General features: G+C 39.2%; 1 protein-coding gene across 1 annotated transcript in view; it reads left to right on the forward strand.

Moving 5' to 3' along the window:
* Positions 1–27,813, forward strand: part of IMPG1 (interphotoreceptor matrix proteoglycan 1) — a 126,087-nt gene that overhangs the window by 56,618 nt on the left and 41,656 nt on the right. Inside the window, 2 exon segments of the mRNA XM_027600829.1 lie at positions 1,217–1,293; positions 2,408–2,486. Coding sequence (XP_027456630.1) covers positions 1,217–1,293; positions 2,408–2,486 — 156 coding nt within the window.

The raw sequence follows: 27,813 nt of genomic DNA on the forward strand, positions 1-27,813 counted from the left end.
CTATTGGTGCTACTTCACATCAAGAATAGGTCTAGGAGAAGCCCAGAGTTTCAGTTCAGTAGTTAGCCGGTTTCAGTTCAGTAGTGGCTAACTCCACACCGGTGGAGTCCAGGTGTAAAGAAGCACCCATGGACAGTTCTGTTCCATTGGCATAACCCAAACAGATTCCCTCACCTAGTAAATTGGTTGAGTCCCAGAAGGAAACAGATGGCCATTCAAATTGGGATAGCATGAAGAGAGTTTGATAAAGGAACGGTTTATAAAGTTTTTCCTAATACACAAAAGAACAGGACAGTTCCCTGGTGCCTGAGCAGCAAGGCCCCATTACTGCCTCTAGGCATGAAGGGTTTGCCTAATGATCTAAGCCTTCCCAAGACCAGAGGGCAAAAAGCCATTGATATAGTCCGTGTAAATCAAACTCCTAGGGCATAGAATAGCAGGGAGGGGAGAGGAGCGTGGATCTAAAAAATTCAACAAGATCATCAGGCACACTCAGGATTCTCAGAGGGTACCTGGAGGGACCCATGAGCCTAGAACTCCTCGTTATGCCCAGCACTCTTGGCATAATAGATGAACACTAGAAATGCTATTTTAGTATGACACAGCATGAAACTGGCATTCTCTGTTAGTTCTATTTCTCTGGTTTAGATAGTCAAACTCAACACTGGAAAACATCAAATGGTCCCTTGGGACAACATCAAAGCAAAGGAATCTCCTAGGCTAGAAAAGGTGAGCTTCATACTCATCTTAGAGATCATCTGGTACTCTGGTTTGTCTCTGTTCAACATTCTGGGATATTCTGAGAATCAGGCTTCAAGGTGGAAGTAGGACTCTGCAAATGGTCCTTGGTTCCAGTGTTATTCTAGCTATTTCTTTTTGTTAGTTTCATTATATCTTCATCCCCACTGGCCTAGCCAATCAACTTGCCTGCCTGATCCAAATCTATACGATAAAACTAAGCACCCTAAAAATCCACTTTAATAACTGTTCTTATCACATAAACATATAAGATGTACCCCTTGCATCTGTCCTCCAATATATCATTCACATCAATGACCATTAGTTTATGTATGCTGATTTCTTAATGATTTGCTATTCTAGTCCTTAAAAACTGGTTATTGCCACATTTTTCAACCCTGACTGTTTTAGTGCCCAACCACAAAAGAAAGAAAGAAAAAGAAAGAAATACTCAAACATTGTGATTTTTCACCTGCAGAATTTTTGGGGTCAGTGCCAGGCTCCAATCCTGACTTCCACTCAGTGCTGCCTACACTCCTTGCTGATATCACAAAGGTAAGTGAGTTTGTTGTTCTTTTGTTCTTCAAATAGGCACAAAGCCTCAAAAGCTTCCATCAAAAAAAAAAAAAAAATCAGTTTAAAGACTGAACAGAGCAAAATCTTCTTTTGCAATGCTAATTATAATTTTTTTGTCTTACAGGCAGTACTTTGTTGCCCACTTCCTGTTTCTATATTAATAAAATATGATACAGCTTACATTTCAAATACCCTAAAATTCAAAGTTTTCTTCAATGTTGTTAGATCTTTGTTTCAGTTAGTGTCAGGACTTGCTGTTTTGATAAAACAAACACATGTTCATGAACTGAAAAGAATACTTAAAGCAGAATATATAATTTAATATTAACTTTTGGAAATAGATATAAACATAAGCATACTTTATAAGCTTGTTCTTAAGTCTTAAGGTCTTACCTATATTTATTTATGAGGATTTCATAAGTATAATGTCTTCAAAATAAAATAATAAATTCTGGGACACCTGGGTGGCTCAGTCAGTTAAGCAGCTGCCTTCGGCCAGGGTCATGATCCCTGGGTCCTGGGATTGAGTCCTACATTGGGCTCCTTGCTCAGCAGGGAGCCTGCTTCCCCCTCTCTCTCCCTCTGCTTGTGCTCTCTCTGTCAAATAAATAAAATCTTCAAAAATAATAATAATAAAATAAAATAATAAATTCTGTAATAATTTTTGTACTTCATTTAAAGCTATGTCCACTTAATTTATGCCAAGAGTTGTCACTGGGGTATTCATAAATTGAAGTGCTAACTAAGCTCTATTCCTTCTTTAAATGAAGGAATTCATAAATTCCAACATGATAGACAATTCAGAGTATTTCAATTATTAGTTCACCCTACCCAGGCAGACTCAGCCTGCCAAGAAGCCAGTTGATCATATTTTGCCACTGTATCAATGCATGTTTTCCTTTCATGACAAATTTCTGTATCAGAACCTATATCAGAATCCATAGCAGAAAAAAAAAAAAGAATCCATAGTAGATTCAAGTCAACTACAAAATAATTGCTTAAATTTAAATGAAAGAAAAAATACAGAGTGTAGCCCTTCTCACATACAGGGAAAGGTCACTTCTCAATATGTCTTTCTCAATTCATTCTTCAGGATGCTACTTTGAGTCCAGAACTTCCTCTTGGTCAATCCAGGCTTGAGACAGTGGGCAGAACAGGACACAGTATACCTGGTGAGTTTTTTTACCACAAAGTCTGATGTTAGCTGACTACATCCTCTATGAGGAATCCCTCTATTACACTACCTCAAAGACTAGTGGTAAAGTCATTCCCAACTCAGGAGAAGGTTTCCTCACACCAGCATTTCCAAATGGAGAGCAATCCATTGAACCACCCTCTTCTGAAGAAGAGGACACCCTCAGTGTCCTTCCCTCAGCCCTGGGCCCTAGGCCCACAGAGAGCACTGACAACACTTTCCTGATGGATCTGGTGAAAGAAGCTGAAACCAAAGCAGTACCAACTGCTGCCACACAGAACAGCCATCTCTACCAGGCTTCGAAACTGAGAGTCCATCAGGACAAGGTAAGTCATTAGGGACAAGGGACTATGGCAACACAGTATGGGGCCTTTATAGTCAATATATGTATTCCTTTCACCATATACAGGCTGACCATTCATATGCCATCTGTTCTGCTACATAGGTTTCCTTAGTGCCAATTAGCTCATGTGTAATTGAAAAGTAAGGATGCCAGTAAACATTGAAATCCTCTAGGTTCACTTTTGAATTTCCAAAACTGTTCATTTTTGAAGAGCTCAACTTTATCACAGTTAAAAAGGAATTTTTAGCAATTTGTGAAGACTTTAAGAAGAAAAATGAAAATTCTGCAGCAGAGTCTTTTTTTAGTGCAAGAAGGAACTGATTTAGTGGCTTCAGGAATCCCTATGCTTTCCACTTTATATAGCTCTCTGGTGAAACTATACATAAAAATGTCTTTAAGGAAACATGAACCCCAGGATGTAAGGCTAATAAGGATGAACTGTGATTCTAAGTGCAAATGACACAGGCGATTTGTTATAGCTGATTTTTTAATTTTTTTAATTCTTTTTAAAATTTATTTTTTTAATTCAAGTATAATTAACAGACAGTGTTATATTAGTTTCAAGTGTACAATATAACAATTCAACAATTTATACATTTCTCAGTGTTCCTCAAGATAAATGTACTCTTAATCCCCTTCACCTATATCACCCATCCCCCCCATGCACCTCCCATCTGGTAACCAAAAATTTTTCCCCCGTGTTTAAGAGCCTCTTTTTTTGTTTGTCTCTCTTTTACTTAGTTCATTTGCTGTTTCTTAAATTCCACATACGAGCTAAATCATATGGTACTTACCTTTAATATCTTATTTCACTTAGCATTATACATTCTAGGTCTATCTATGTTACTGCAAATGGCAAGATTTCATTCCTTTTATGACTGAGTAATATTCCATTGTGTGTATGTATATATATATATATACACACACACCATATCTTCTTTATCCATTCTTCTATCAACGAACACTTGAGTGGCTTCCATATCTTGGCTATTGTAAATAATGCTGCAATAAACATGGGGGTACATGTATCTTTTCAAATTAGTGTTTCCATTTTCTTTGGGTTAATGCCCAGTAGTAGAATTATTGAATCATATGGTAATTCTATTTTTAATTTTTTGAGGAACCTAGTGTTTTCCACAGTGGCTGCACCAGTTTGCATACCCACCAACAATGCACAAGGGTTCCTTTTTCTCCACATCTTCTCCAACACTTGTTAGTTCTTGTGTTTTTTATTTTAGCCGTTCTGACAGGTAGTCAGGTGACATCTCACGGTGGTTTTAATTTGCATTTCCCTCATCATTAGTGATATTGAGCAATTTCTAGTGTATCTGCCATCTGTATGTCTTCTTTGGAAAAATATCTATTCAGTTCCTCTGCCCATTTTTTAATTGGATTATTTGGTTATTTTGGTGTTGAGTTGTGTAAGTTCTTTACGTATGTTGGATATTAACCCCCTCTCAGATATATAATTTGCAAATATCTTCTCCCATTCCGTAGGTTGCCTTTTTGTTTTATTGGTGCTTTCCTTCATTGTACAATAGCTTTTTATTTTGGTATACTCCCAATAGTTTAATTTTGCTTTTGTTTCCCTTGCCAAAGGAAACATATCTAGAAAAATATTTCTATAACTGTTATCAAAGAAATTACTATGTTATGGTTGATGTTTTTAATACAATTATTACTGGTTTAGGTAGGGCTCTCTTTACAAAATTCTACAGGTTTTGAGTGGTCTACTTCAGTCCTACTTTCCTCATAAACCCCGTGTGCAATTAGTATGCAATTTTATGGAATACAAGTTTTTTCTCAAATACATATTGGCACAAAAGCAGAACCACCTATAAAGATTATGTTTGGCTTACATGATTACCAGTGAATAAATTTTAACTGCATGATACAGTTACCTATTTCTGCACTACAAACCATCCCCAAAGTTTGTGGCTTAAAACAGCATTCATTTATTTTGCCCATAAGTCTGAAATTTGGGCAGGGATCAGTGAGGACAGCCTTTCTCTACCCCATGTTGTGTCACCTAGAGTATCTCAAGCTAAAAGGTGTTGAACATCTTTTTTCCAGTTGGTTTACTCACATGGCTGGCAGTTCAATACTCAACCACAGCTGTTGGCTGGTGGAGGTGGCGGGGCAGGGGGGAGGCTCATTTCTTTTCTATATAGGTCTCTTTAACAGGGATACTTGGGCATCCTTAAAGCATAGCAGCATAGGTTTAAAGAGTCAGTATTGCAAGAGCCAGAAGGTGGAAGCTGTCAATCTCTTAACAGCTCAGAAACAGTGTCACTTCCTCACATTCTAATGACTAGACAGCCATATTGCTCATCTCAATTCAGGAAGAAAGAACATAGATCTTATCTCTAGATAGGAGAAGTATCAAAACCTTTATGGCCATTTATAATCCACTACAATCCACATCAACCACTATTTTGACTTTCAAATTATTTAAAAGTTGGTTGTAGGGGTGCATGGGTGGTCACTCGGTTAAGGGTCTGACTTGATTTTGGCTCAAGTCATATCTCAGGGTCCTGGGATGGAGCCCCACATTGGGTTCCACACTCAGTGGGGAATCTGCTTGAGGATTTCTCTCCCTCTCTCTCTGCCCCTTTTATGCACTCTTCTTTCTCTTTTTCTCACACTCACTAAAATAAATAAATCTTTTAAAAATTTTTTTAAATAAAAAAATAAGTTGGCTGTATAAAGCAAAGCAAACCTTTATGGTAAAGTCATTGATAGTAAATGTTCATTGGATTCCTTTCTTTCATTATGATATCATAAAACCTTATTAAAGATCAGCATTTCAGGAAGATTAATAAAAATGATACTGTATGATGAGTATGTTATTGTATTTTCAAAATTGCTTTGCTGTTCTCATTATATTTATACATTCCTTCCATTCAAGGTTACACTTTAGAACACTAAAGCTGGAAAGAATCTTAGACATAATCTAGTTAAGCTACTGTGCTTCATGGATAAGAAACTCAAGGCTAGAAATGTGAAGTGTCTTACTCAATGTCACACCATAGCTGGTTGCAAAGCCAGGACCATCTGTCCATTTTCCTCCACCCATTAAGTTATATTTGGCTTAACTACCCCATCATTAAAAAAAAAAATTCCCTCAAACTTCCTTTGCCTTCAAACCACAGCTTCTTTTCTATTTTACTACACTGTAGATTTTTTTTTTAAGTTTCACTAAGGTTTCACCTCTAACCATACATAACAGGGACACAATTTTCCCAAAAATCACAGATGGCTTCCTAATAAATCAATTTAGCAGCCTCATTTCCATCTTTATTTTACTTAATCTTTCTGGCAAGGGCTCCTGTCAACCACTCTCTTCTTGAAACTCCTTCTTCATTTGGCTCCCACAAAATGACTTCTTGATACTTCTCCTATTTCCTGACTCTTCCTCTTCAGGCTCCTGCACTGGAGCTTATTATTAGTTTTTTTATAATTTGTTTATTAAAATCCTACCTCATTCAAAAAGAGATTCATGATGATTTATAGACATGCAGGAAATACAATAAGATTTTAAAGAATTGAAAAAAATAGAAGAAAAGATAAAGCAAAAAAAGTCAGATGACTCAAAGTAATAAAACAATTTTGGAACTAGATAGAGGTAGTATTTGCACAACATTGTGAATTTACTAATTCATGATTACTGAATAATTCACTTTGAAATGTTATGTTTCACCTCAATAATTTGTTTTTTAAATCAGATGACTCTAGAGAAAATTGTATACAAAATAAATATTATACAGTTCTTTTTTTTTATATTTTATTTGTTTATTTGACAGAGGGAGAGAGACAGCAAGAGCAGGAACACAAGCAGGGGGAGTGGGAGAGGGAGAAGCAGGCTTACCCGCCAAGCAGGGAGCCCGATGCGGAGCTCGATGCGGGGCTCGATCCCAGGACCCTGGGATCATGACCTGAACCGAAGGCAGATGCTTAACGACTGAGCCACCCAGGTGTCCCAAACATTATACAGTTCTTTAAGTTAACTCGTGAATTTGCCTCTGAGTTTCTTAGCACTTGCTTCACTGGAGAGGTATAATGAATGCCAAAGCCTAGTTCATTAACAACAGTTCTATGAGGGGCTAGGTTCTAACAGTCTGCCTTAATTCAAGGACTGATTGATTTTAGAGTATCAATTACAGAGGAATGAATGTGCTGCATAACTTTTAGTCAATGCTCCATAAATAAAAATTATATCTCATAACTCAGCTTTTGATTAGTATTGACCAAGAAGCACTGCATTTGCTGACATGGGCCTAGAGTGCACATATTCTATGTTGCCAGTTAAAGACAGAGCTGTATGCTTTTGTAATCAGCCGAGCTGGGGAGTGAAATGCCATGTCTTAATGAAAAATGAAGACCCTAACTAAGAAGTATCCTAATAAAAAGGCCTTCTACTTACATACATGGAAATGGGGGGAGGGGAACACAAGCATTCTAGACAAGACCAAAGCTTCACTCTCACATAAGACAGTTCTGGGTCTCTCCCATGCACAGGTAAAATGACAACCAGGACTCCAAAGTTCCTACACCATGGTATTACTGAAATAAATTTAGCCTGGAAAATTTTCAAGGTTAGTGTCACCAAACACCCACCAAGCCATTAAAATCTCAATAAAGCACTCATAGAAATCTCTCAGTTTAAGCAGTTTGACTTAGTAGTTAATCCCTTGAGATAAAGTACTTGCAAAATATGCCTCTAGAATGCTAAATGAATTGGTATCTTGTATAAAATTCTGAGGTCTTCTATTATTAACATTTTGGGGATGTAGTTGATCCTAAGCCATTCTTTCTTACAGAGCCAATTAACTATTAAGACCACTCCTATTTCATAAAGTGAGAGTCATAAAATATTGGAGAAACTGAACATCCTGTCTTCCTCATAACATGCATCCAACTTGTTCAAAAATGTGATCAATTTTTTTGCAGTTTGGTTTAGTTTGATTTCTTTTAGGTGTGTAGAGGCAGCAATACATTTTTCTTTTCACTCATTAGAATGATCATCTGATCTATCAAAAGAGAAGCTCTTTAGTGTTCTCCCTCCCAAATTACAGGCTATTTTCACTTGCTGGACATTCCATTTAGGTTGTAAGCCAGATCTCTTAATAAATTGCAGTATTTTAAGTGGTGAAAAAGCAAACTTGAGGCAGAGCTGTTCCTCTGTTGGACATTGTTTTATCATGTATTCCCCTGTATTAGTCTGGGTTCTCCAGAGAAACAGAACCAGTAGGAGACTTATATCTATTTCTGATTTTCTTTTTAGAGAGAGAGAGAGAGAAGGAGGAGGAGTAGAAAGAGAGGGAGAGAGAATTCCCAAGCAGGCTCCACACCCCAGCATGGAGCCTGACCGCAGGAGTTCATCCCACAATCTTGAGATCTCGACCTGAGCCTAAATTAAGAGTTGGACACTGAACTGACTGAGCCACCCAGGCACCCCTATCTATATCTGATTTATATTAGGAATTGGCTCATGTAGTTATGGAGGCTGAGAAGTCCCAAGATGTACAGTCAGCAAGCTGGATACCCACGAGACCCAATGGTGCAAGTTCCAGTCTAGGTCCAAAGGCAAGAAAACTAATGCCCCAGCTCAAACAGTCAAGCAGAGAGAATTCTCCCTTACTTAGCCTTTTGTTCAGGCCTCTAACTGATTAGATGAGGCCCATATTAGGGAAGGCAATCTGCAATTTACTCCATCTACCTATTCAAATGTTAATTGCATCCAGAAATGCCCTCACAACCACATCCAGAATAATGTTTAACCAAATATCTGGGCCCCCATGGCCCAGTCAAGTTGACACATAAAATTAGCTATTACAGCCCATCTAGGTAATACATTAAAATCACCACACATTTCCAAATTTTCTTAATCTCACCTCAGCATTTGACTCCATTGAAGGAATCAGTGAGATGAGCTGAACTGAATGAACTCAATAGAGAACACAGCTGCTAATGTTTCATGAGGTTAAGGATTCAGTCCGTCTCTATTTTTGCGGTATCATCAGTGTCCAGCCAGATGCCTGGCACATACTAGGCAAGCAATTAATATATGTTGAGTAATTGAAGGAGTAAAGGAATGAATTTGTATCATAATACCTCCATGAAAGAGTTAATAGGAATAATTTGATTATTTCCCTTTTTGCCCTTCCTTCTAAGAAGCTCAGAGAGAGCCAATCCAGTGATCCAGACCACAGTAGTCTGCTATCTGTTCTGGTCACACCACCCACCACTGCCAAAATATGTCATCCATATTCATGTTTTGTGACTTTGCACAAATTACTTTCTCTCCTGCCTATAATACCCTTCCTTTCCTTTAGCCTGATGACCTCCTACTTGTGCTTTAAGTTCCAGCTAACATGCCACCTCCTCAATGAAGCATTCCCCAACTTCTCCCTGAAAAGATTCATAATTACTATCTGTTTCCTGACTCCACAGCAAAAAAGTATATATACCTCCATCAAACATTTACCACTCCAGACTGAAATTATTAATATGCATGTCTGGTATTCCTTCAAGACTGAATTCCTGAAATGAAAGAACATGTTTAAAAAAAGAAAAAAAAAGACAACTCCTGCACTAAACACAGTGTGTGGCACATGATTGGGGTTTTGTAATTATTTGTTACTGCTGTCGACCTTAATGAGTCTATCACTGTTTTAAGTCTCAGACTGAAAACTCCTGGAAGATGCGCCCCACCCTGTGTCAGTCCTCACGCAGCTAGAGACAGACAGCCTCACATGGAAGGTGATATAAGGTGCTATTCCTCCCTGGTGAATACCTTTATCAGAATAAGAGTGCTAAAGAACTTTAATCAGCTCTACCACATGTGATATATTAACTACCACACTGATTAATGTGTAGGCATGAAGTGAAAGAAATATGCAATCTGCCATTCTGCTAACCAAAACTGTTTCATATCCTAACTCTTAACCAGGAAGGCCTGGCAAAGATGTTATTTAAATAGCTCCACTTTGCGATGAAAGGACAATGGTAAGACATGGAAAGATGTCTAAGAAAAACTCAGCTGAACTTTAAATCACTATGGTCAATATTTTTGCCTTTTCTTCTTTGTACTTCTAAATTGAGGATCAAACAGTAAGTTTCCCTAATGGGAATAGGCTGCTGATAAAAATTGTTCAGAGAGATCCATGAGGAAAATAGCATCTGAAGGAAAGAATGAATAGCCATTCAGCTAAGGCTTACAATTACATTTGGGCCATAGATACAATCTTCACAATGCTCAGAGAAAGATGAAAAGTGAATTGAAGTCCTTCCAACTCTCTAATTTGGTCATTCTAGACTTTACCTAGACGTCAGGTGAGACAGTACTGTCCTTCAGAATTTAAGTTGGGGAAATTCAGTACCCTGCCCCAAATTTTGGCAATTCCCAAGAAAATCTGTGCTGACTTTCTGCCCCCTCTGGAACTTCCTTGCTGCACCATGGTCAGCCCCTATTCTCTCAAAACCCCCCTCAGTGACCATTCTTTTTCTAGACTCTTCCCAATTCTGTTATGATCCTATTTTTTATGCAGAATAGTGTTCTGTTTAATCTCTTTCTAACATTTTACTGAACTGAGACCACGTTTCTAAGATGAATTCTGCCAATCCTACAAGAGCAAAAGCAGGTAGAAGCCGTTGCCAATAGAAATTGCATCTTTCCCTTCCTCCCACCCTCACAGTCCTTCCCTTAAACACACTCACCAACATATTTAGAGGATGGTAGATACCAAGCAGTAACAGTAACTCTTGCAACTTCATCTCACCTTAATGCCACCGTTTCTTCTTTCTTCCTTCCCCAGGGGAACTCTCTTTTTCCTCCCTATCAGTTAAGTCCACTCTCTGGTTTTATCTCATTTGGCACTAGTACACAATGATTTTTTCCAAGGACTCCATCTGGATTCCCTGCACATCTTTAGATGAGAGACTGGTCCATCACAGGTGAATTGCAGCAGCACTGCAGCCCACGGATCCAAGCAAACCCTTCATGGGCCAGTAAACTACAGAGTAAAAAAGATTTCAACAAGTTCACTTAGCTAGTGGCGGCTCTCTGGGATGCTGTGCTTATTTAATTCATTCAGCTAATATTTATGTGGTGCTTATTAGGTACAGGGATAAAATAGCGGGTAAATCATACCCTCCATGACTGTTATGTTTTGAGTCTCCCACAAAATAGATCCTGAAGATGAGGATTTGATTATATGGGGTGTTTTGGAGATGATCCCAGGAAACCCAGTAAAAGCAACAGGGAACCAAAACAGGAAAGGGAGGGAAACCAATAGAGCCAATTAGCTTTGTGACCACAGAGTTCCTCTGTGGTATGCTGGTGAATGTTTAACAACCAATCCAAAACAAAAAACAAAGAAATGTGATACATATGCATACAAAAGTTTAGTATAATTTGGCTGATACAAAGGATATGTAGTGCACAATTTATAAATAATATATATATTCTTTATTTTCAATTCTATATAGTCAATTGATTTTCCTAAGGAAATAATATTTAAACTGAGATCTGAATGACAGGAAGACAAAAACAAAAATTGGGGATGGATGGCGAAGAGTGTTTTGGGAAGAGGGGAGTAGGGAAAGCCGGAAGTGGCATGACATATTGAAGGAAAGTGAAGAAACCCAACGGTAGCTAGAGCACAAAGGGTCGAAGAGAGTTAGAAAACAGTGAAGCTCTAGAAACGTAGAGTTTTATGAGCCCTGTTAATTATCATTAAAGGCTTTTAAGCAAAGGAGTGACACATCAAATTTGAGCTTAAATAGATCTCACTGCATTGTGGAAGATTGGCTGGAGTTGGGAAAATGCAAGCAATCAATTAGAAGAATCTTAACAATCTGGGCTAGAAATGTTGAAAGCTTGGACTTGAGTGACAGAAGGGGAGATGAACAAAAGTGAATTGATTGAGTAGTATTTAAGAGGTAAAATCATTATGAAGAAATCTGAAGCCATGAATAGGTTCAGCAAGAAAGCCTGACCTGATTAATGAGCAATGTCTGTTACAGGCTCATCAGTGGGAAGTATGATATGTGTGTCCGCAGTGTCTACAATAGGCTAGTGAACTGGTTATGGCCATCCTCTTGAATGTCCAAATATTTCCTTCCTGTTACTATTTTATGGTCATCTGATTTGTAAGCACATCCTTGGAGATGCCAGCCTTTGTTAGTTCTCAGATCCTTTACATGGTCACTTTCATCACTTTCATCCATTTTTCTTGGCTTAAATTTACATAATGAGGGGGATGGAGAAGTATCCATTATTATGGATCAATCAAATGCTTTTGATTGATCTGTCCAGTATTTTACAGAGAAAAGAAGAGGCCAATAAATATAAGAAACTGTGTTGCATAAATAAGTAAATATAATGATTCATGAGGACTCAGGAATTCTCTTTATGACCTGCTCTAGGAAACTATTTCCACAATTACTTTAAATCTATTATGGAGCTAGTAACATCTATGAGGACTTGATCCCCCTATTCATCCCAATTTAGAGGTTCCATTCTAACAACCCAGTGATTTTTGTTTGTTTTCCAATTTCAGTTTTTGGCGTCTGTCCTATTTTTCACTTTTGGTTTAGCATCTGCACTCTATCCCTTCTCATTTCTTGGAGTGGCCACTAGCAAACTGCAGTTGTACTTGTATTTTACTCAGTGCAGCTAAAATGTCAGCACCTCACCAGTGCCAGAAAACCAGCATGCAACAGCTCTGTGCTCAGCAAGAAGTGTGCCCCACACCACAGAGCACTACAGCCTCTTCACAGGTTATCTGGATGCCAGCTCTGTTCTGTTTCCTTTCGCAGCTAGTGGCACTGAAACAATGAGACAAACTTGTAGGGCTCTGGTTCCTGGATCATCCCTTAGTGGAGGACAGCTCTAATGACAAGGAGAATGTCTCTGCATGAATAAGCCCTTAAATGAATTTCAAAATCAAGCCATTATGACAACTTTAACAGAAATCTTAACTTAAGGGCACCTGGGTGGCTCAGTGGGTTAAGCGTCTGACTCTTGGTTTCAGCTCAGGTCATGATCTCATGGGTCATGAAGTCAAGGCCCACATCAGGCTCCGTGCTCAGTGGGGAGTCTGCGTGGGACTCTGTCTCCCTCTCCCTCTTCCCCTACCCACCCCATGCTCACTCATTCTCTCTCTCTAAAAATAAATAAATAAATCTTAAAAAAAAAAGAAATCTTAACTTAAAAACCTATCACTCCATTATTACATGTAGACAATAGAGAAAGTTTTCAGAAAGAAAGGTAAGACAAAAGGAAGAGAGAGATTAAGGTGATAGTGCATGGGGAAAATATTGGAGGAAATACATCACCATCGATAATGTAGTCCCATCTTTAGAATAAGAATGCATTGTCACATATGTCTGCATGGCCTTTGCAAGGCCTAGATTTTGGGGTAAATTAAAGTTTCATGTTGGGGAACTCTTATTTACAGTGTTCAGAATACCAGAACTTCAACATGGTTGTTCAACAAGCAGAGAGAAGAGCTCTAAAAAAGAAAATTCAGTTCCCACTAGACTACAGTGCACTTTCCATCTATCTTCTTTATTCAAGACCTACACATATGAAATAGGAACAATGTAAGATTTTATGTATAAAATAGAAAGACTACTTCAAAATTTTTTTCTAGACTAAGCATATGTGTATGACTGTCTTAGGTCATAGGCGAAGAAGATCAGTGAGAAGCAGAGGCATCAAAGAAGGCACACGTGGAACTGTAAGTGGGTGCTGAAGGGACCATAGGATTTTGCCAAAGAAAAGGGAGATGACCCTCAGGTAGAATAAGTTTCATGAGGAAAAAAAAAAAAAAGCCGAGGCTGGAGTATGACTCAGAGAAGAATAGAGAGGAATAAGTAGATAAAGGATATGTTTAAGCAGGGCCTTAAAAGTCAGAAAAAAGTTTCTTCTGAGTTTTCAGGAAATAAAGAGGAATGATGAAAATGAGGCTTAGGAAAGTTAGTCTGGCCACAGCTTTTGGTAGGATAGTGAGGGATTTGTCCCATATCTGATATAAAGTTTTGGGGCCATGGATGAGGGTAGAAGCAGAGGAAGAGGGGAGGAAAGAAGAGATACAAAATATTTTATTTTAAAAAATGAAGTAAAGGGGCACCTGGGTGGCTCAGTCATTAAGCGTCTGCCTTCAGCTCAGGTCATGGTCCCAGGGTCCTGGGATCGAGCCCCACATCGGGCTCCCTGCTTGGTGGGAAGCCTGCTTCTCCCTCTCCCTCTCCCCCTGCTTATGTTCCCTCTCTCGCTGTGTCTCTCTGTCAAATAAATAAATAAAATCTTTAAAAAAATTTAAAAAATAAAAAATGAAATAAAGTTTAAATATAAAATAACATAATATAAAATACAATAAACCAGGGACTACTTTAGATAATGATGGATGGAGGGGAAGGATGGGTTGAAGGGTCTGGACCACCGTTGGATTGAACACCTCTATGGTCATCCATGTTATACACAAGATAACAAATTTCTCCCTGCCCAAGAAGTTAAAGCCTAATAGAACACAAGAACAACGTATTCTCTCTGTGTGTTTCCCAGTATCTCTCGCCCCTCCTTCCCTCCTTCTCTTTCTCTCTTTGAAAAATCAGCACAAGTTAGACAGTAGGAGTTTTCTAATATGTATTAGGAAGCTCCCACTTAAGTGACTAGAATTTTACATAGAGGTAAATTGAATTTTACATATAGGTAAGTTAAATGCTCAGTATGTATATTAATCAAGGTTATCCAGAGAAACAGAACCAATAGGATGTGTGTGTGTGTGTGTGTGTGTGTGTGTGTGTGTGTGTGATTATTTTAAGGAATTGACTTATGCATTTCTGGAGGCTTGCAAGTCTAAATCTACAGGATAGATGGGCAGGCTGGAAACCAGGGAAGACATCAGCTTATAAAATTTCCATTTCCTCTGAGGAGGACAGTTTTTTTGTTTGTTTGTTTTTTGTTTTTGTTTTTTTTAAGATTTTATTTATTTATTTGACAGCGAGAGAGGGAACACAAGCAGGGGGAGTGGGAGAGGGAGAAGCAGGCTTCCCGTGGAGCAGGGAGCCCAATTCAGGGCTCGATCCCAGGACCCTGGGATCATGACCTGAGCTGAAGGCAGACACTTAACGACTGAGCCACCCAGGCGCCCCTGTTTTTTTTTTTTTTTTAATTAAGGACTTCAACTGGTTGAATGACACGACATAGAGGAAAATTGGCTTTACAGAGTCTACTGATTGAAATGTTCATTTCACCTAAAAAATACCTTCACAGAAACATCTAGAATAATGTTTGACCAAATATCTGGATACCACGCCTAGCCAACTTGACACATAAAATTAGCCATCACAGTGTGTCTTGAATGAGCTCTGCATAGTAGGGGAAAAAACAGAGGGTGCTTTATACATTAGATCCGCAGAAAAAAAATGCAAAGCCAGAACTAAAACAGGCAGAATCAGGTAATAATCAGACAATTCATCTGGTACAAAGAGAAAACAGGGTGGCCTAATGAAATGCCCTTAATCATAATGTAAAAGAAGTATGTGACTAGTGATAATAGGTGGTCAGTATTTGTGGAATTGGAAGCAACCCATGGTAGTCGGAGTAAGAAATACACACCCAACAGCTAGAAAGAAAGCTGTCCAGAAGAAAACCATGAAAAGAGAGGTACAGAGTGACAAGGCTAGATGGACAAAATAGCATCTCACCGATTCCATAGTCATCCATTCCCACCATTTATCACTTTCCAACTTACTGGGATATGATGCATTTATAGCTACAAGGATCTCTGTCTTGTATACCCTTATCTTGACTCACATGAGGTTATAGAATTAGGGAGAGAAGGCAAGTGATTCTGCCCCTCTTTTTTCCACTTACCAGTCATGGCCTTATAGTCATGGCCAGAATGATTTGAGGCCAAAGAGTAACCAGGAGCAGACAAGGTCAATTTTGAGACTATGGGGAAGGAATGTCACTTTGGGTCCTCTTGTGGAGAATCACAGTTTTATAATATGATCAGCACTTTAATCAAAGAAGCAACTCTTGCACTGAAGAAAAGTGACATCTTAGCAATCCTAAAGTAGAAATAGGGACAACATTTATAAGGAGATTGAAGGACATGTATAGAAACTCTCATGAATACTTTCTTTTAGTTTTTAAGGGTTATTTTTAAGATTTTATTTATTTATTTATTTGAGAGAGAGAGCAGACGTTTAACTGACTGAGCCACCCAGGTGCCCTGATTTAGTTTTTTTTTTTTAATAACAAATGACATTTTTTTTAAAGATTTTATTTATTTATTTGACACACAGAGAGAGCGAGAGAGAGAGAGGGAGAGAGCACAAGCAGGGGGAGTGGCAGGCAGAGGGAGAAGCAGGCTTCCTGCATGAGCAGGGAGCCCGATGTGGGGCTCGATCCCAGGACCCTGGGATCATGACCTGAGCTGAAGGCAGCGGCTTAACCAAGTGAGCCACCCAGGCGCCCCCCTGATTTAGTTTTTAAGTTTTAAGAAGATGCAACTTCATTTCTAAAAGTGTCAGTAGATTACAAGTTACATGCAGTGGTCAGTTTCTAAAAGGGGAGTCTACACAGGCAACTGAGCAAACTTTTTTAATTGTCACACAGTTATGCTCAAAGTGACAGGTCCCGTGCTCCATCTGACCTTAAAAATGTAAATCTTGGGAAAATGGGACCCTAATCTTTAAATAGATCCTATTCATCTCAGAAAAAAATTAACATCTTTTGACCACTGAGTAAACCAAAAGATAAGAGGATTTTCAGTTTCTTCTACCTCTATTTTTCTAGCTTGGCAATGATCGAGATAGAAGAACAACAACTCTCTGTTGCTAGTTGTCAAGTTCTTTGTATTGTCAGGTTAAGTAGAATCCTTGCCAGAGCATGCATATTAGATTTATGCTATTTGGAATGTTGAAACAAGTGCTAATCCACAGAACTTTAATACTAAATACCGTCCAAAGTCAGCATTTAAAAACTTACCGAACTTTATTTATAGAGATGGAACAAATTAAAGCATTTGCAGAAAGATAAATAATACATCCATTTGTATTTATCTATCTGTTTGTTTGTTTTGAATGAGAATATGTTTAGAGTTTAGGGAAATCTATCTCTTTAGATTCTCCATCCAACCCTTCATTCTGGAGGATGACAAATTTCCTGTTGATTAGAGTCTTTACATGAGAGTTTGGCATAATTTTCATCAGGTCTTTCAGTTGCATATTTGTGACATTCTCAAATGATCTTTCAGGAAATTTCTTCAACTTTGAAAGTCAGAGTGACTCAAGGGTACTAAGCACATGATGTGTGCCACTTTTTGTTTTAAGCATCTTTTGAATGTTAAGTTTAAAAAACAGTAGTTGGAAATGATGCTTTACAGTATTCAAGACACAGAGCAAGAAATATTACGGCTGGGAGACCTGGGCAGTAGAGAGGAAGAGGAGGGCCAGGAGAAGGACAATGAGATCGGAAGAATACAACTGGAATAGCTAAGAGGGCCTTTTCATTGCGGGGAATGCTTGTTTTAACCATGGGACCTGGAAGGCAGCAAGAGAAGCTGAATAAGGGGAGAGACCTTGGGAATAAAACAGTAGTGGGAGGTGCTGGGCGGGAAGGGGGAAGCATCAGTACTGGGAATGCAGGGGCCTCCTGGAGGGAAAGCTGGAGCCTCTCCCTGGGGGAACCAATTCAAGAGAGCAATGCTGGATCAAGGACCAGGGGTGGGGAAGAGCACCTCCTGGTTCAGGGAGGGAGAAAAGAAGAACTAATTCAAGGAAGCAGATCCATCTCGTAAGTTGGACAGAGACACTGGACCCTGTGCTGTGCACCTGTAATTTGCTAGCTTTCTTATCAACTTTACACATGATCCAGTGTTGCCCTAAGCGGCTGAGTATTTGGAATGACTGCCCATGGAAGTGAGAGTGAGAATATTGAAGCTGCCTGAAGTCCAGAAAGGAGAGACCATCCCCATCTTCCTGGGGGATAACAGAGGGGTTAGACGGGCAGGAGGACTTTGCTGAGGACCCGGCTGCATCTCGTCCGGGTGAACCTTTTCACTCAACACCTCCCCCAATGAGGGTTTTTCTTCTTTGGCAAAAGGGAAGTTCAGCATAACCATAGAAAAACAAGAGTACTGCAATACCTGGGCCCTAACTGCCTTACTATTCGTTATGGAAAATGGAACCTCTGCTTGACATGACTCATGGAGGAGTGGCCTGAATTCCTAGCTAAAAAAAGAAAAAGAAAAAATGATTTTGAGAAAAACCTTTCTGTGATTTAATTATACATTAAAAGTCTCATTTCTGGAGCAATTTAATCCATTGCTTCATCTTCTACAAAAGATATGAAACTCTCTTGTTTTCGTGTCATCTGAGGTTTCGTAGGTTTGTAGGCTTATTTTGTTTGTTTTGTCTTTGTTTTTAAGTTTACAGCCTCCACACACAAACTAATGAATTTCTCAATTCATTTCTCCTCAGGGAAGCCTCATTTTCTCTCCTCATTGCTAACATTGTTTCTTCCTCTTACAAAGCACAGGCTTGGCGAGAGATCCAGTGTGACATGGTGTGCAGTTTATAGCAATATCCCTGTGATGGTATCTTTCAACCCTTATTATTGACATCAACTTCGCTTAGTAATACCAAGTTATATTACAAGTGTCATTCTCTGGTAGTCTGAGGCCATTTTTCCAATTTCCAATTTTCTTGGCAAACTCATGACCTACAATAAAGTGTCTTTTTTTTTTTTTTTTTAAAGTAGGCTCCATGCCCAGCATGGAGCCCAACACGGGGCTTGAGCTCACGACCCTGAGATCAAGACCTGAGGTGAGATCAAGAGCTAGATGTTTAACCAACAGAGCTACCCAGGTGCCCCTACAAAAACGTAGCTTTCTGCAGATTCCCATATAGGTCTGTGTCTTCGGTGGCCTCACTACCAATTCAAAGCCCATTTTCCCAGGATTTGATGGACCTAGTTTTTTTCCACAGACTTTATTGTAATAATTACCAGGACCTCCGGTCTATACTGAAATATCAGGACTCTTTAGAATGCTCTTCCATGAATTCCTGCAAGACTTGCCTGACCTTTTCTCTTTCTTTGTCTCAACATAATCTCAACACCCACTCTGTGCATGTATAATGTGTAGGGCCCAGGCAGGGCTGGTCTATGGGACAGTGAGTAAGACACAAAAGTTCAAGGAAATTTCAAGGAATTTCAAGGAAAGCAGAAAAACTCAGTAGCCAAGATCATATTTAAATGCAAGATTTCAAAAACTCAATAAATGCAAAAAAAAGTCATGAACAAAATATCAGAATTTTAAAAACAAAGATAAACCATCATTTATTTTACAACCTTGCATTATTGTATGACATGAACAGTCATTTCTAGTCTGCCCACTGTTCCTGCCTGTATGGCCCTCATGTACCCCTTCAGGCAAAGCTTTCAAGGGTTGACATGGGTATAAACAGATTGGAACAACATGGGGCTTCACACAGAGTCATGCTTTTGCATTGTAGTGCTTTTATTAACTTTGTCTAGTTGGTTAAAATATGGGAGGATTTTCTGATAAGTGTATACAGGGGTGCCCATTTTCCCTTTTGCCTAGAGATCCAATAGGCTGCACACACACAGAACTAAATCTTGCTAAAACCATGTTCTGCAAGCAGAGCTGCCCTCCAAGCTTTGTCCAGCACCCTGGTGCCAGATAATGAAAGGGTAGGGTTAAAACAGTCCAGATAATGACATAAACAGTATGAACAGGGGCATTTATAAGGATGATGAAGAATTTGTTGTAAATCACTTAAGCACTGTTTTGGATGAGAAATGTATTAATTTTTCCATGCATTTACTGAAATATAAATACTTTTCAGTTGGGTTCTGGAATCAGCTTTCTATTTTCTCTTCCCTAATGACTCAACCAGTCTATTTATTTATTTATTTATTTAAAGATTTTATTTATTTAAGAGAGAGAGAATGAGAGATAGAGAGCACGAGAGGGAAGAGGGTCAGAGGGAGAAGCAGACTCCCCGCTGAGCAGGGAGCACGATGCGGGACTCGATCCCGGGACTTCAGGATCATGACCTGAGCCGAAGGCAGTCGCTTAACCAACTGAGCCACCCAGGCGCCCTCAACCAGTCTATTTAAGGTTAAAATCTCTGATCTGGTCTCATCTAGAAAACGCTGGCTACCTCTGCACCTGCCCTGGATTGGCTAGGTGATTCAGGTGATTCTGTTGTCCCTTGCCTTTTCACCCAGCACTGTGTCCTGGGCCCCTGTGCTGTCTGCCCATGGCATCCCCTTTGCCAAGGCCAGCATTTTAAAGTCCCTTTTTAGTGGGAAGCATCCCTTCCTTAGTTGACCCATTGCAGTCAGAATCTAAGTAGGAAAAAACAGAAACTACTCCAGGCGTGAGGTTGCCAATTTTAAAGGTCAAAACAGTCGAACAGCAGCAGTCTATAATGGTTCAAACTGTTATTTACAAGACAAGGACTTTAATGCAGGGAATTTGTTACCCAGATAGAGGAGGAGCTGAGAAACCAAACAAGAGAGGTTACCCAGAGATCAGGAAGAGCAGGCACTGCTACTGCCTGAGCCTAAAGAGATAAAAGCAGGAGGTGGTATTACCAGAATCCAGGGGAAGCTGGAAGCCTAGAGTGCCTAATCCAGTGGGAGTGGGAGACACGGCGGGAGTTGTCTCCAGAGCAGTGACTGGAGGCACACAAGGAGGAGAAGAAATAGGCCCCACTTTCCGCCCCGCCCCGCCTGCCAATGCTCACGTTGGCCAAACCTATCCAGAAACCAGATAGTACAGAGGACTCTGAAATGTAAACTACAGGGGTCAGTGCCCTAGCCCCACTTTCCTGAAACCAAGCAAAGGAATGACTGAGGGAAACCCAGCCCAGGATCGTCTCAGAGCGCAATTCATAAGGGCTCCCATCATCAAGGAGCAGTGTGGCATTTGGAGTAACATCATGAAACATGGCTCAGCCAGCATCAACCAAGAGCCCTTGCTATCCACTCATTCCATTTCCAATGTTGTGGGAACCACAAACATACAGGTCATTGTACTTCAGAATTATGTCCCTATTATTTGAATCAATAAAAAGAAGGAGGCTCTCTCCCTCTGTATTAAGTAATTTTAAAATTGCTACAGAATTGCTTATTTTCTCATGGAAATGTCTTCTTGTGACCCCAAATCTGTCAGTTTCAATAAAGTAATAAACAGCATAATCACCTGAGATAGTTCCCACTTAGTGCTGACATCTAGATGTGGTTGTGCATTTTAGCTGCCCTTGAATTGAAGCAATCTCTATCTCTGTACAGTAACTTTTAACCATTATCTTGTCTTCCTCTGCCCCGAGACGACACTCTCTAGATAAATGGATGGATAAACGGATGAGGGTGGGGGTGGATGGGTGATAGAGGACGGATGGATGTCAATGATGATGATGTCCCTGGATTTTAAATAAGGAGATGTTCCCAGCTTTTTATTTATTTATTTGTTTGTTTGTTTGTTTGTTTGTTTATTTATTTTGGTGGCAGTGAGACTCAAACAGTGCTATGGTTGGTTGATTTCAGGGTTATAGGTGCAAAATGTAAACGTCATTAATGTGATATTTTATCTCCTAACCATAGTTTAAATGTTAAAAGTAGAGGATGATTTGCTTAGAAAGATATTAATGATTCAGGCATTCTTCACTGCAGGTAAGGAGAGTCTGAATACAATTTCTTTATTCAGATAATAAATAATAAGCTGTTGCCAGAATTATTCAGATTTTCTCTTAATGCTCACATTCCCTATGCATTCAGCCTTTGCAGGATGCTATAAATCCTCCCTACCACCACCACCTGCACTGTCCTATGGAGTTGAATTTTTTAATGAGTTAATGTTAATATGTGGTTAGGCTATGATTTCTTCAAGTACAGTTCATTATTCTTAATAGATCTTGCAAATTCTCCAAAATCTGTTATAAAATGAAAGCATATGAAATATCATATTTTAGGTATAATTGTCAATACCAAGAACATGAAATTAACAAAATGCACTAAAGGCAGTTCAAGTGCTTTTTGTAGATCACTTGGGGATGAATAATGGTTAGAAATTTGAGTTTTAAATAACTCCAACTGGAATATTAAAGTATAAAAAAAAGTTCATGCTTCTAAACTGTCTTTTAAAAACAGAAATTTGGAACCAGTCTCTTTCATTCTTCCCTTCTTTGCATGTAATGATTCCCTCTAGCTGGTAGAATGTGATGTACTCTAGGAATATCCTCAAAGTATGTATTTACAGAGCCAACTCACAAAATTCATTGAGGCAGGAAGTGATTGCTTTAAGTGGCTGAAATGCAGATATCTTCTGCAACCATAACTTAGCCAAAACCACAAATAACGATCATAACTAGTTCTCTTTCTATGGGAGATTTATAATCCATTAAGAAGTAAGCAAAGACAGGTGTTAACCAGCTTGAATAGACAACATCCTGGAAATTCAAACATGCGTTTTAACACGTATTTGCTTTTTAACAAGTTCTATAAATATACCTCACAAAATGTCATTTTTTTCCAAAATGGCATTCATTGATATAAAAAGCATTTTAAATGTCAAATGGAAGAACTTTTCTAAAGGAACTTCAGTGTGATCACATTATGAATTTCTTATTCTTCAGAGTACAAAGCTACTGCCTAAAGTTGAATTTCCTTGCCTATAATTAAATTCATTCTTAAGAAGAGTTCCCCTTTTGCAGATTTTGGTATTAAATGTAAATGTTCATGTAGCTCTTCTTGACCCAAGTCTGTACCAGCAAAATATAGTAAAGAGGCACCCGTAGATAGAGCCACTCTAAGGCTTGAGGGCAGAACAATGTTGTTTCACATCCCCCTCAGGGTCAGGCAGATCCAGGCTGGGCTTCGGTCACTGTAAATGTTCCCATAATAAGCTCTAGAACCTTTCTTTACCAATGTTCTCAAACTTCCCCATGAATCAGAATCCCCCTGAGGCCTTATTCAAACACAGATTGCTGGGTAGAGTTTCTGATTCTGGAGGACTGGGATGGGGCAAATTTTCACTTCTAACAAACTCTCCGGGGACTCTGATGCTGCTGGAGGTGGTGGGAGCACTTAGAGATCGACTGCTCCACGGGGACAGCTACATCCATGACGCTGACATTTGGGCTTTAACACTTTCAAAGCTCTTTCATGTTTTGTTTTGTTTTGTTTTGTTTTGTTTTGTTTTGTTTTGTTTTGTTTTGAGAGAGTGCATGAGAGAGAGCGGGACAGGGGCAGAGGGAGAGGGAGAGAGAGAATCTTAAGCAGGCTCCACACCGAGCACAGAGCGTAGCGTGGGGCTCCACCTCACAACCCTTGAGATCATGACCTGAGCCAAAAATCAAGAGTCAGACACAACCAACTGAGCCACGCAGGCCCCCCTTCATGCCTTTTTTAAAAAATTCATTTCTAAACCATCCCATAAGATGCACAGGATAGCTAATTCTCTCCATTTTATAGGTTATAAATGAAAAACTCTGAGGCTTTTCCTCCTCTATTCTCTATCTCACTGAATACAACCACCACCAAGGAAAATGCCCAAGCTGGAAACCTAGAAGCACCCGAGACTCCGCTGTCTCTCCAGCCACACCCAGCCCTTGCCCAAGCCACACTGATTTCAGTCACTATCTTAGGGGTACCCCTGCTCTCTTCCACTTCTGTGTCTTTGGGTATACTGTTTTCTCTTCCTGGTATACCTTGATACTCATGTTTAAATTTTTCTGGAAAAAAGATTTCATAAGATTTGATACATAATATTAAATCAGGGTAAGTTAGTCTTTTATACATATCTATTTTATCCTCTTTTTAGTGTTCATGAACCCAATTTCTCCTTCAAATTTATTCATTTTGTGGTATGTCTTTTTAAAAATTCACTGTTCCATAAGAGTGTAACTGTGTCAGAAACTGTCTTGCTTGAAACCCATGAGGTATGGCTGGTGAGACTAACTTTTCAGTAGAAACCCAAGGAGCTGGGGCGCCTGGGTGGCTCAGTTGGTTAAGCGACTGCCTTCGGCTCAGGTCATGATCCTGGAGTCCCGGGTTCGAGTCCCGCATCGGGCTCCCTGCTCAGCGGGGAGTCTGCTTCTCCCTCTGACCCTCTTCCCTCTTGTGCTCTCTATCTCTCATCTCTCTCTATCAAATAAATAAATAAAATCTTTAAAAAAAAAAAGAAAAGAAAAGAAACCCAAGGAGCTAATCCCCCAATACAGTGTGGACTCAAATTCCCATTTCTCATCCTCGCTTCAGTATGTTTTTTTCTCATCATAAGTACTTTGATTCTTCAGTCTTTGAATTTTTCCATTTGGCTCATTAATTTCAGCACTAGCCTCATCAGGGCCTGGGGTTTAACAGGGTAAGCTGCTCTTCTGAGAAAAAGTTTATTGCTAATAAAATCAATTACTCTTTTAATATGAAATTGTATAAGAATGTAAACAAGGATTTTGCTATATTGTCAGACTCACAATTGTTAAAGTGTACCTGATATAATTTTCCTTAAGTTGAAGTTTCTATAGTCTGTGTTTCCATCGCAAAAAGATCTCTGTGGACTCCTTGCTTAGCGATTACACAAACGCAGCTTCCAGACTCTTCCTAAACAAAATGGAAAGGGGGTCACCACTGTCAGTAGACTACCTCTCCCAGCACTTTGAGACAGTTATACCACCAGAAAATAGTGGCTTACGTGGTTTAGAGATTCATTATTAAAAAGTGAAGAGCTGATCTCTTGTTTTATTTCATGTGTTAGCAAATCTGTGTGCCCCCAATTGGCAAGGTCATTGTTCTGTGCTCTAAATAGCATATAATTTATGAAGGTTCAGCAGCACTGCTTCACTGGATGTCCCCACCCCCACCCCTTTTCCATCCAACTCTTCACAACATATATTACATCTAGCACCTGGCTAAACTACCCATTTTTCCTTGAGACCATGGGTATATTGCCCCAATACCAGCCTTATTAAGTACTCATCACTGATACTATGTTAAGGATTTATTCATCTTTCTATGCTTTCAGTTTCTTTGTCTGTTTAGTGGGAATGATAGCACCTTAAAACTGGGATGTGATCTTTCGGTACAATAAAATACATACATAGAAGGTCATCAGTAAATTGGAGCTATTGCCATATTTTTAAGCTATTGTAAGCACTGAGAAAGGGAATGTATTTATCTTGTTCAGTGCAATTGCCCCGTGTCTTACAAGTACCTGGCAGATAGTAGATATTCAGTGATTTTTGTTGAGTGAATGCAATTATGCATACATGAATGAATAAAGCCCTAGCAAAGAGGAAAACATCAACAACTTTTAGAATTTTGTGTGGAAATCAAATGGACATGTTAAGAAAATTGAATTTTAGTGCTGTGTCATAAGTTAATTTTGAGTAGGACTTTTAAATTTTCTCGGCCTCAGATTCATTGTCTGTAAATAGAGTACAACCCCACTTCTGAAAGGAGTGTTAACAGACATAAATGATATAAAAGATGAGCCCAGAGAAAAGAAAGCAATACCAAAATATGACAGAAATGAAAAGTATACTGGGACTTATTAAAAGGAAAGCTGGAGAAAGAACAAATATGTATTATCTTGGATACAAAGACTCCTTGCTACAGCTGACTAGCTGCACTGCATGGGAATGTCAGAGTCAGGAGAGAGAGGGCCAGACGCAGACAACACAGGGAGGAGAGAAGGGAGAACCAAGACAAAAAGCCAAAGAAAAGTTTGTATTTGTTACTTAAGTAACTGATGTTGAATCAATGGGAAAAGTTTTGGTTTGGTATAGGAACTAAATTACAAATTTGTATGCAATGTAATTACCTTTTATAATATTTACTAAAACTTTTGAGGATCATTTTGGATAAAATATGTAAAAAAAAAAATTCCAAGGTATAAAATGTCAGATAGCAATATAATTACTTCGTTTTTGTAGCACATGAGAATGCCCTGAAAAGTTTTTGAAACATACCAATGTAGGAGCCCTCTCTTAAAGTTCTGATTTAATTCCTTTACAAAAGGGCCCAGATACTGATTTAGTGGTGAAAACTTCCCAGAATTCTAATATTTACTCAGGGCAGAGAATCTCAATCTTTTGATTCATGTTCTCCAAGTAACTCATTGAATTCCATTAACTGCCTTTGGCAAATGTTAGAGAAAAAATTTTTAGGGGCAGCTGGGTGGCTCAGTCAGTTGAGCATCCAACTCTTGATTTCAGCTTAGGTCATAATCTCAGGATCCTGGCGTGGAGCCACGTTTTGGGCTCCATGCTCCGCCAGAAGTCTGTCTCCCTCTCCCTCTGCTCCTCCCCCTGCTTGCTCTCTCTCTCTCTCTCTCTCTTTCTCAAGTGAATAAATAAATCTTAAAAAAAAAAAGATAATTTTTAAAGGGGTAAAATCAAGACTCTCATTCAAATATAAGGTGAACACATTGTCGAAAATTTTATTTAACTCATGAGTTAATGAGGGAACCAATAAGATGTTACAACTGGTTCAAAGGAGAATCCAGAGAACAGATGAAATATAAGTCAGGGATCAGCAAACTACAGCCCTGTGGGGCAAATCCAGCCTACTTCCCGTTTCTGTGTATAGCCTGCAAGAGGAGCATGGTTTTTGTATTTCTAAATGGTTAGAAATATCCAAAGAATTATAACATTTTATGACATGTGAAAATTATATGAAATTCAGTTTCACCACACACATCCAGCCATGCCCATTGGTTTACTATGGCTACTTTAGATCTATAACAGCATAGTTCAATGGTTGCAATAGAGACCACTGGACTTATATAGCCTAAAATATTGACTGTTTGGCTCTTTTCAGAAAAACTTTGCCAACCCATGATATAGGCAATCAGGAATGCTGACACAAATTTGCAAATTGATGCAAAACTTGTCAAAATCTACCCAGCAATAAAATAGAATGTTTAGAATCATCTCTTCCATAGGAGGGAAGTCAGTGGCATCTCCATCCAAACAAAATTTGCCTGCATCTCTAAGGACTAGAATTATTTGCATTACCATTAGTTTTCTATAGCTTATAGAGTTATAAAATAGCTCAAAGACCATGAAAAGCACAGAACTCTCTAAAATTACATAACCTCCAAAGGTCTGCTAGGTGATGGTCAGTATTTTCTCGAAAAGACACCTAATAATCTTTTAAACTCAATTCACAATCTTTCACAATGTTTCCCAGCACAAACTAAATGACATTAACTTTTTTAGGACATCAGAGATAGACTATGAACAGAATTCATTTTATCCCAATATGCTTAAGGCGTGGCCAGACCCTGTTTCATAACACATCTTCTCTGCCTCAGGAGCTTGGCACACACCAGGAACCGACCACCACTCACTGACCTCTGATTGGCTTCTCAGTCACAGACCAAACATGAGTCATTACTGGGCATGTGCAAAGTGCTCTATTCAAGATGCTCCCAAATGGAAGCCCCAGGCTCTGCTCTCAGGGAACATACATTCCTGGCACAGGCATTTCCAAGCCAATAGAGATACTCCATTTTAGGTCTGACTCACTTGTGATTTTATAGCTTCCTGCCTTCCCAAAAGAAAATGCAGCATCCCTCTAAAATTCCTATCCATACCACATTTCTTTCACTGACTAGTAGAAAAACAACTCTGCATAAAAACCAAGTCCCTGAACATCCTTTAAAGTGCATGCTTGACTTTTAAATCAAACTTATTTTCATTTAAACTGTTGAATATTTATTGCAGTTAAGAAAATCCTCATTAAACATACCTTCAGGGGGCACCTGGGTGGCTCAGTCGTTAAGCTTCTGCCTTCGGCTCAGGTAATGATCCCAGGGTCCTGGAATCGAGCCCTGCATCGGGCTCTCTGCTCTGCGGGAAGCTGCTTCTCCCTCTCCCACTCTCCCTGCTTGTGTTCCCTCTCTCGCTGTAT

The sequence above is a fragment of the Zalophus californianus genome, chromosome 7 (genome assembly GCF_009762305.2).
Source record: "Zalophus californianus isolate mZalCal1 chromosome 7, mZalCal1.pri.v2, whole genome shotgun sequence".
In the NCBI taxonomy this organism is placed as follows: Eukaryota; Metazoa; Chordata; class Mammalia; order Carnivora; family Otariidae; genus Zalophus; species Zalophus californianus.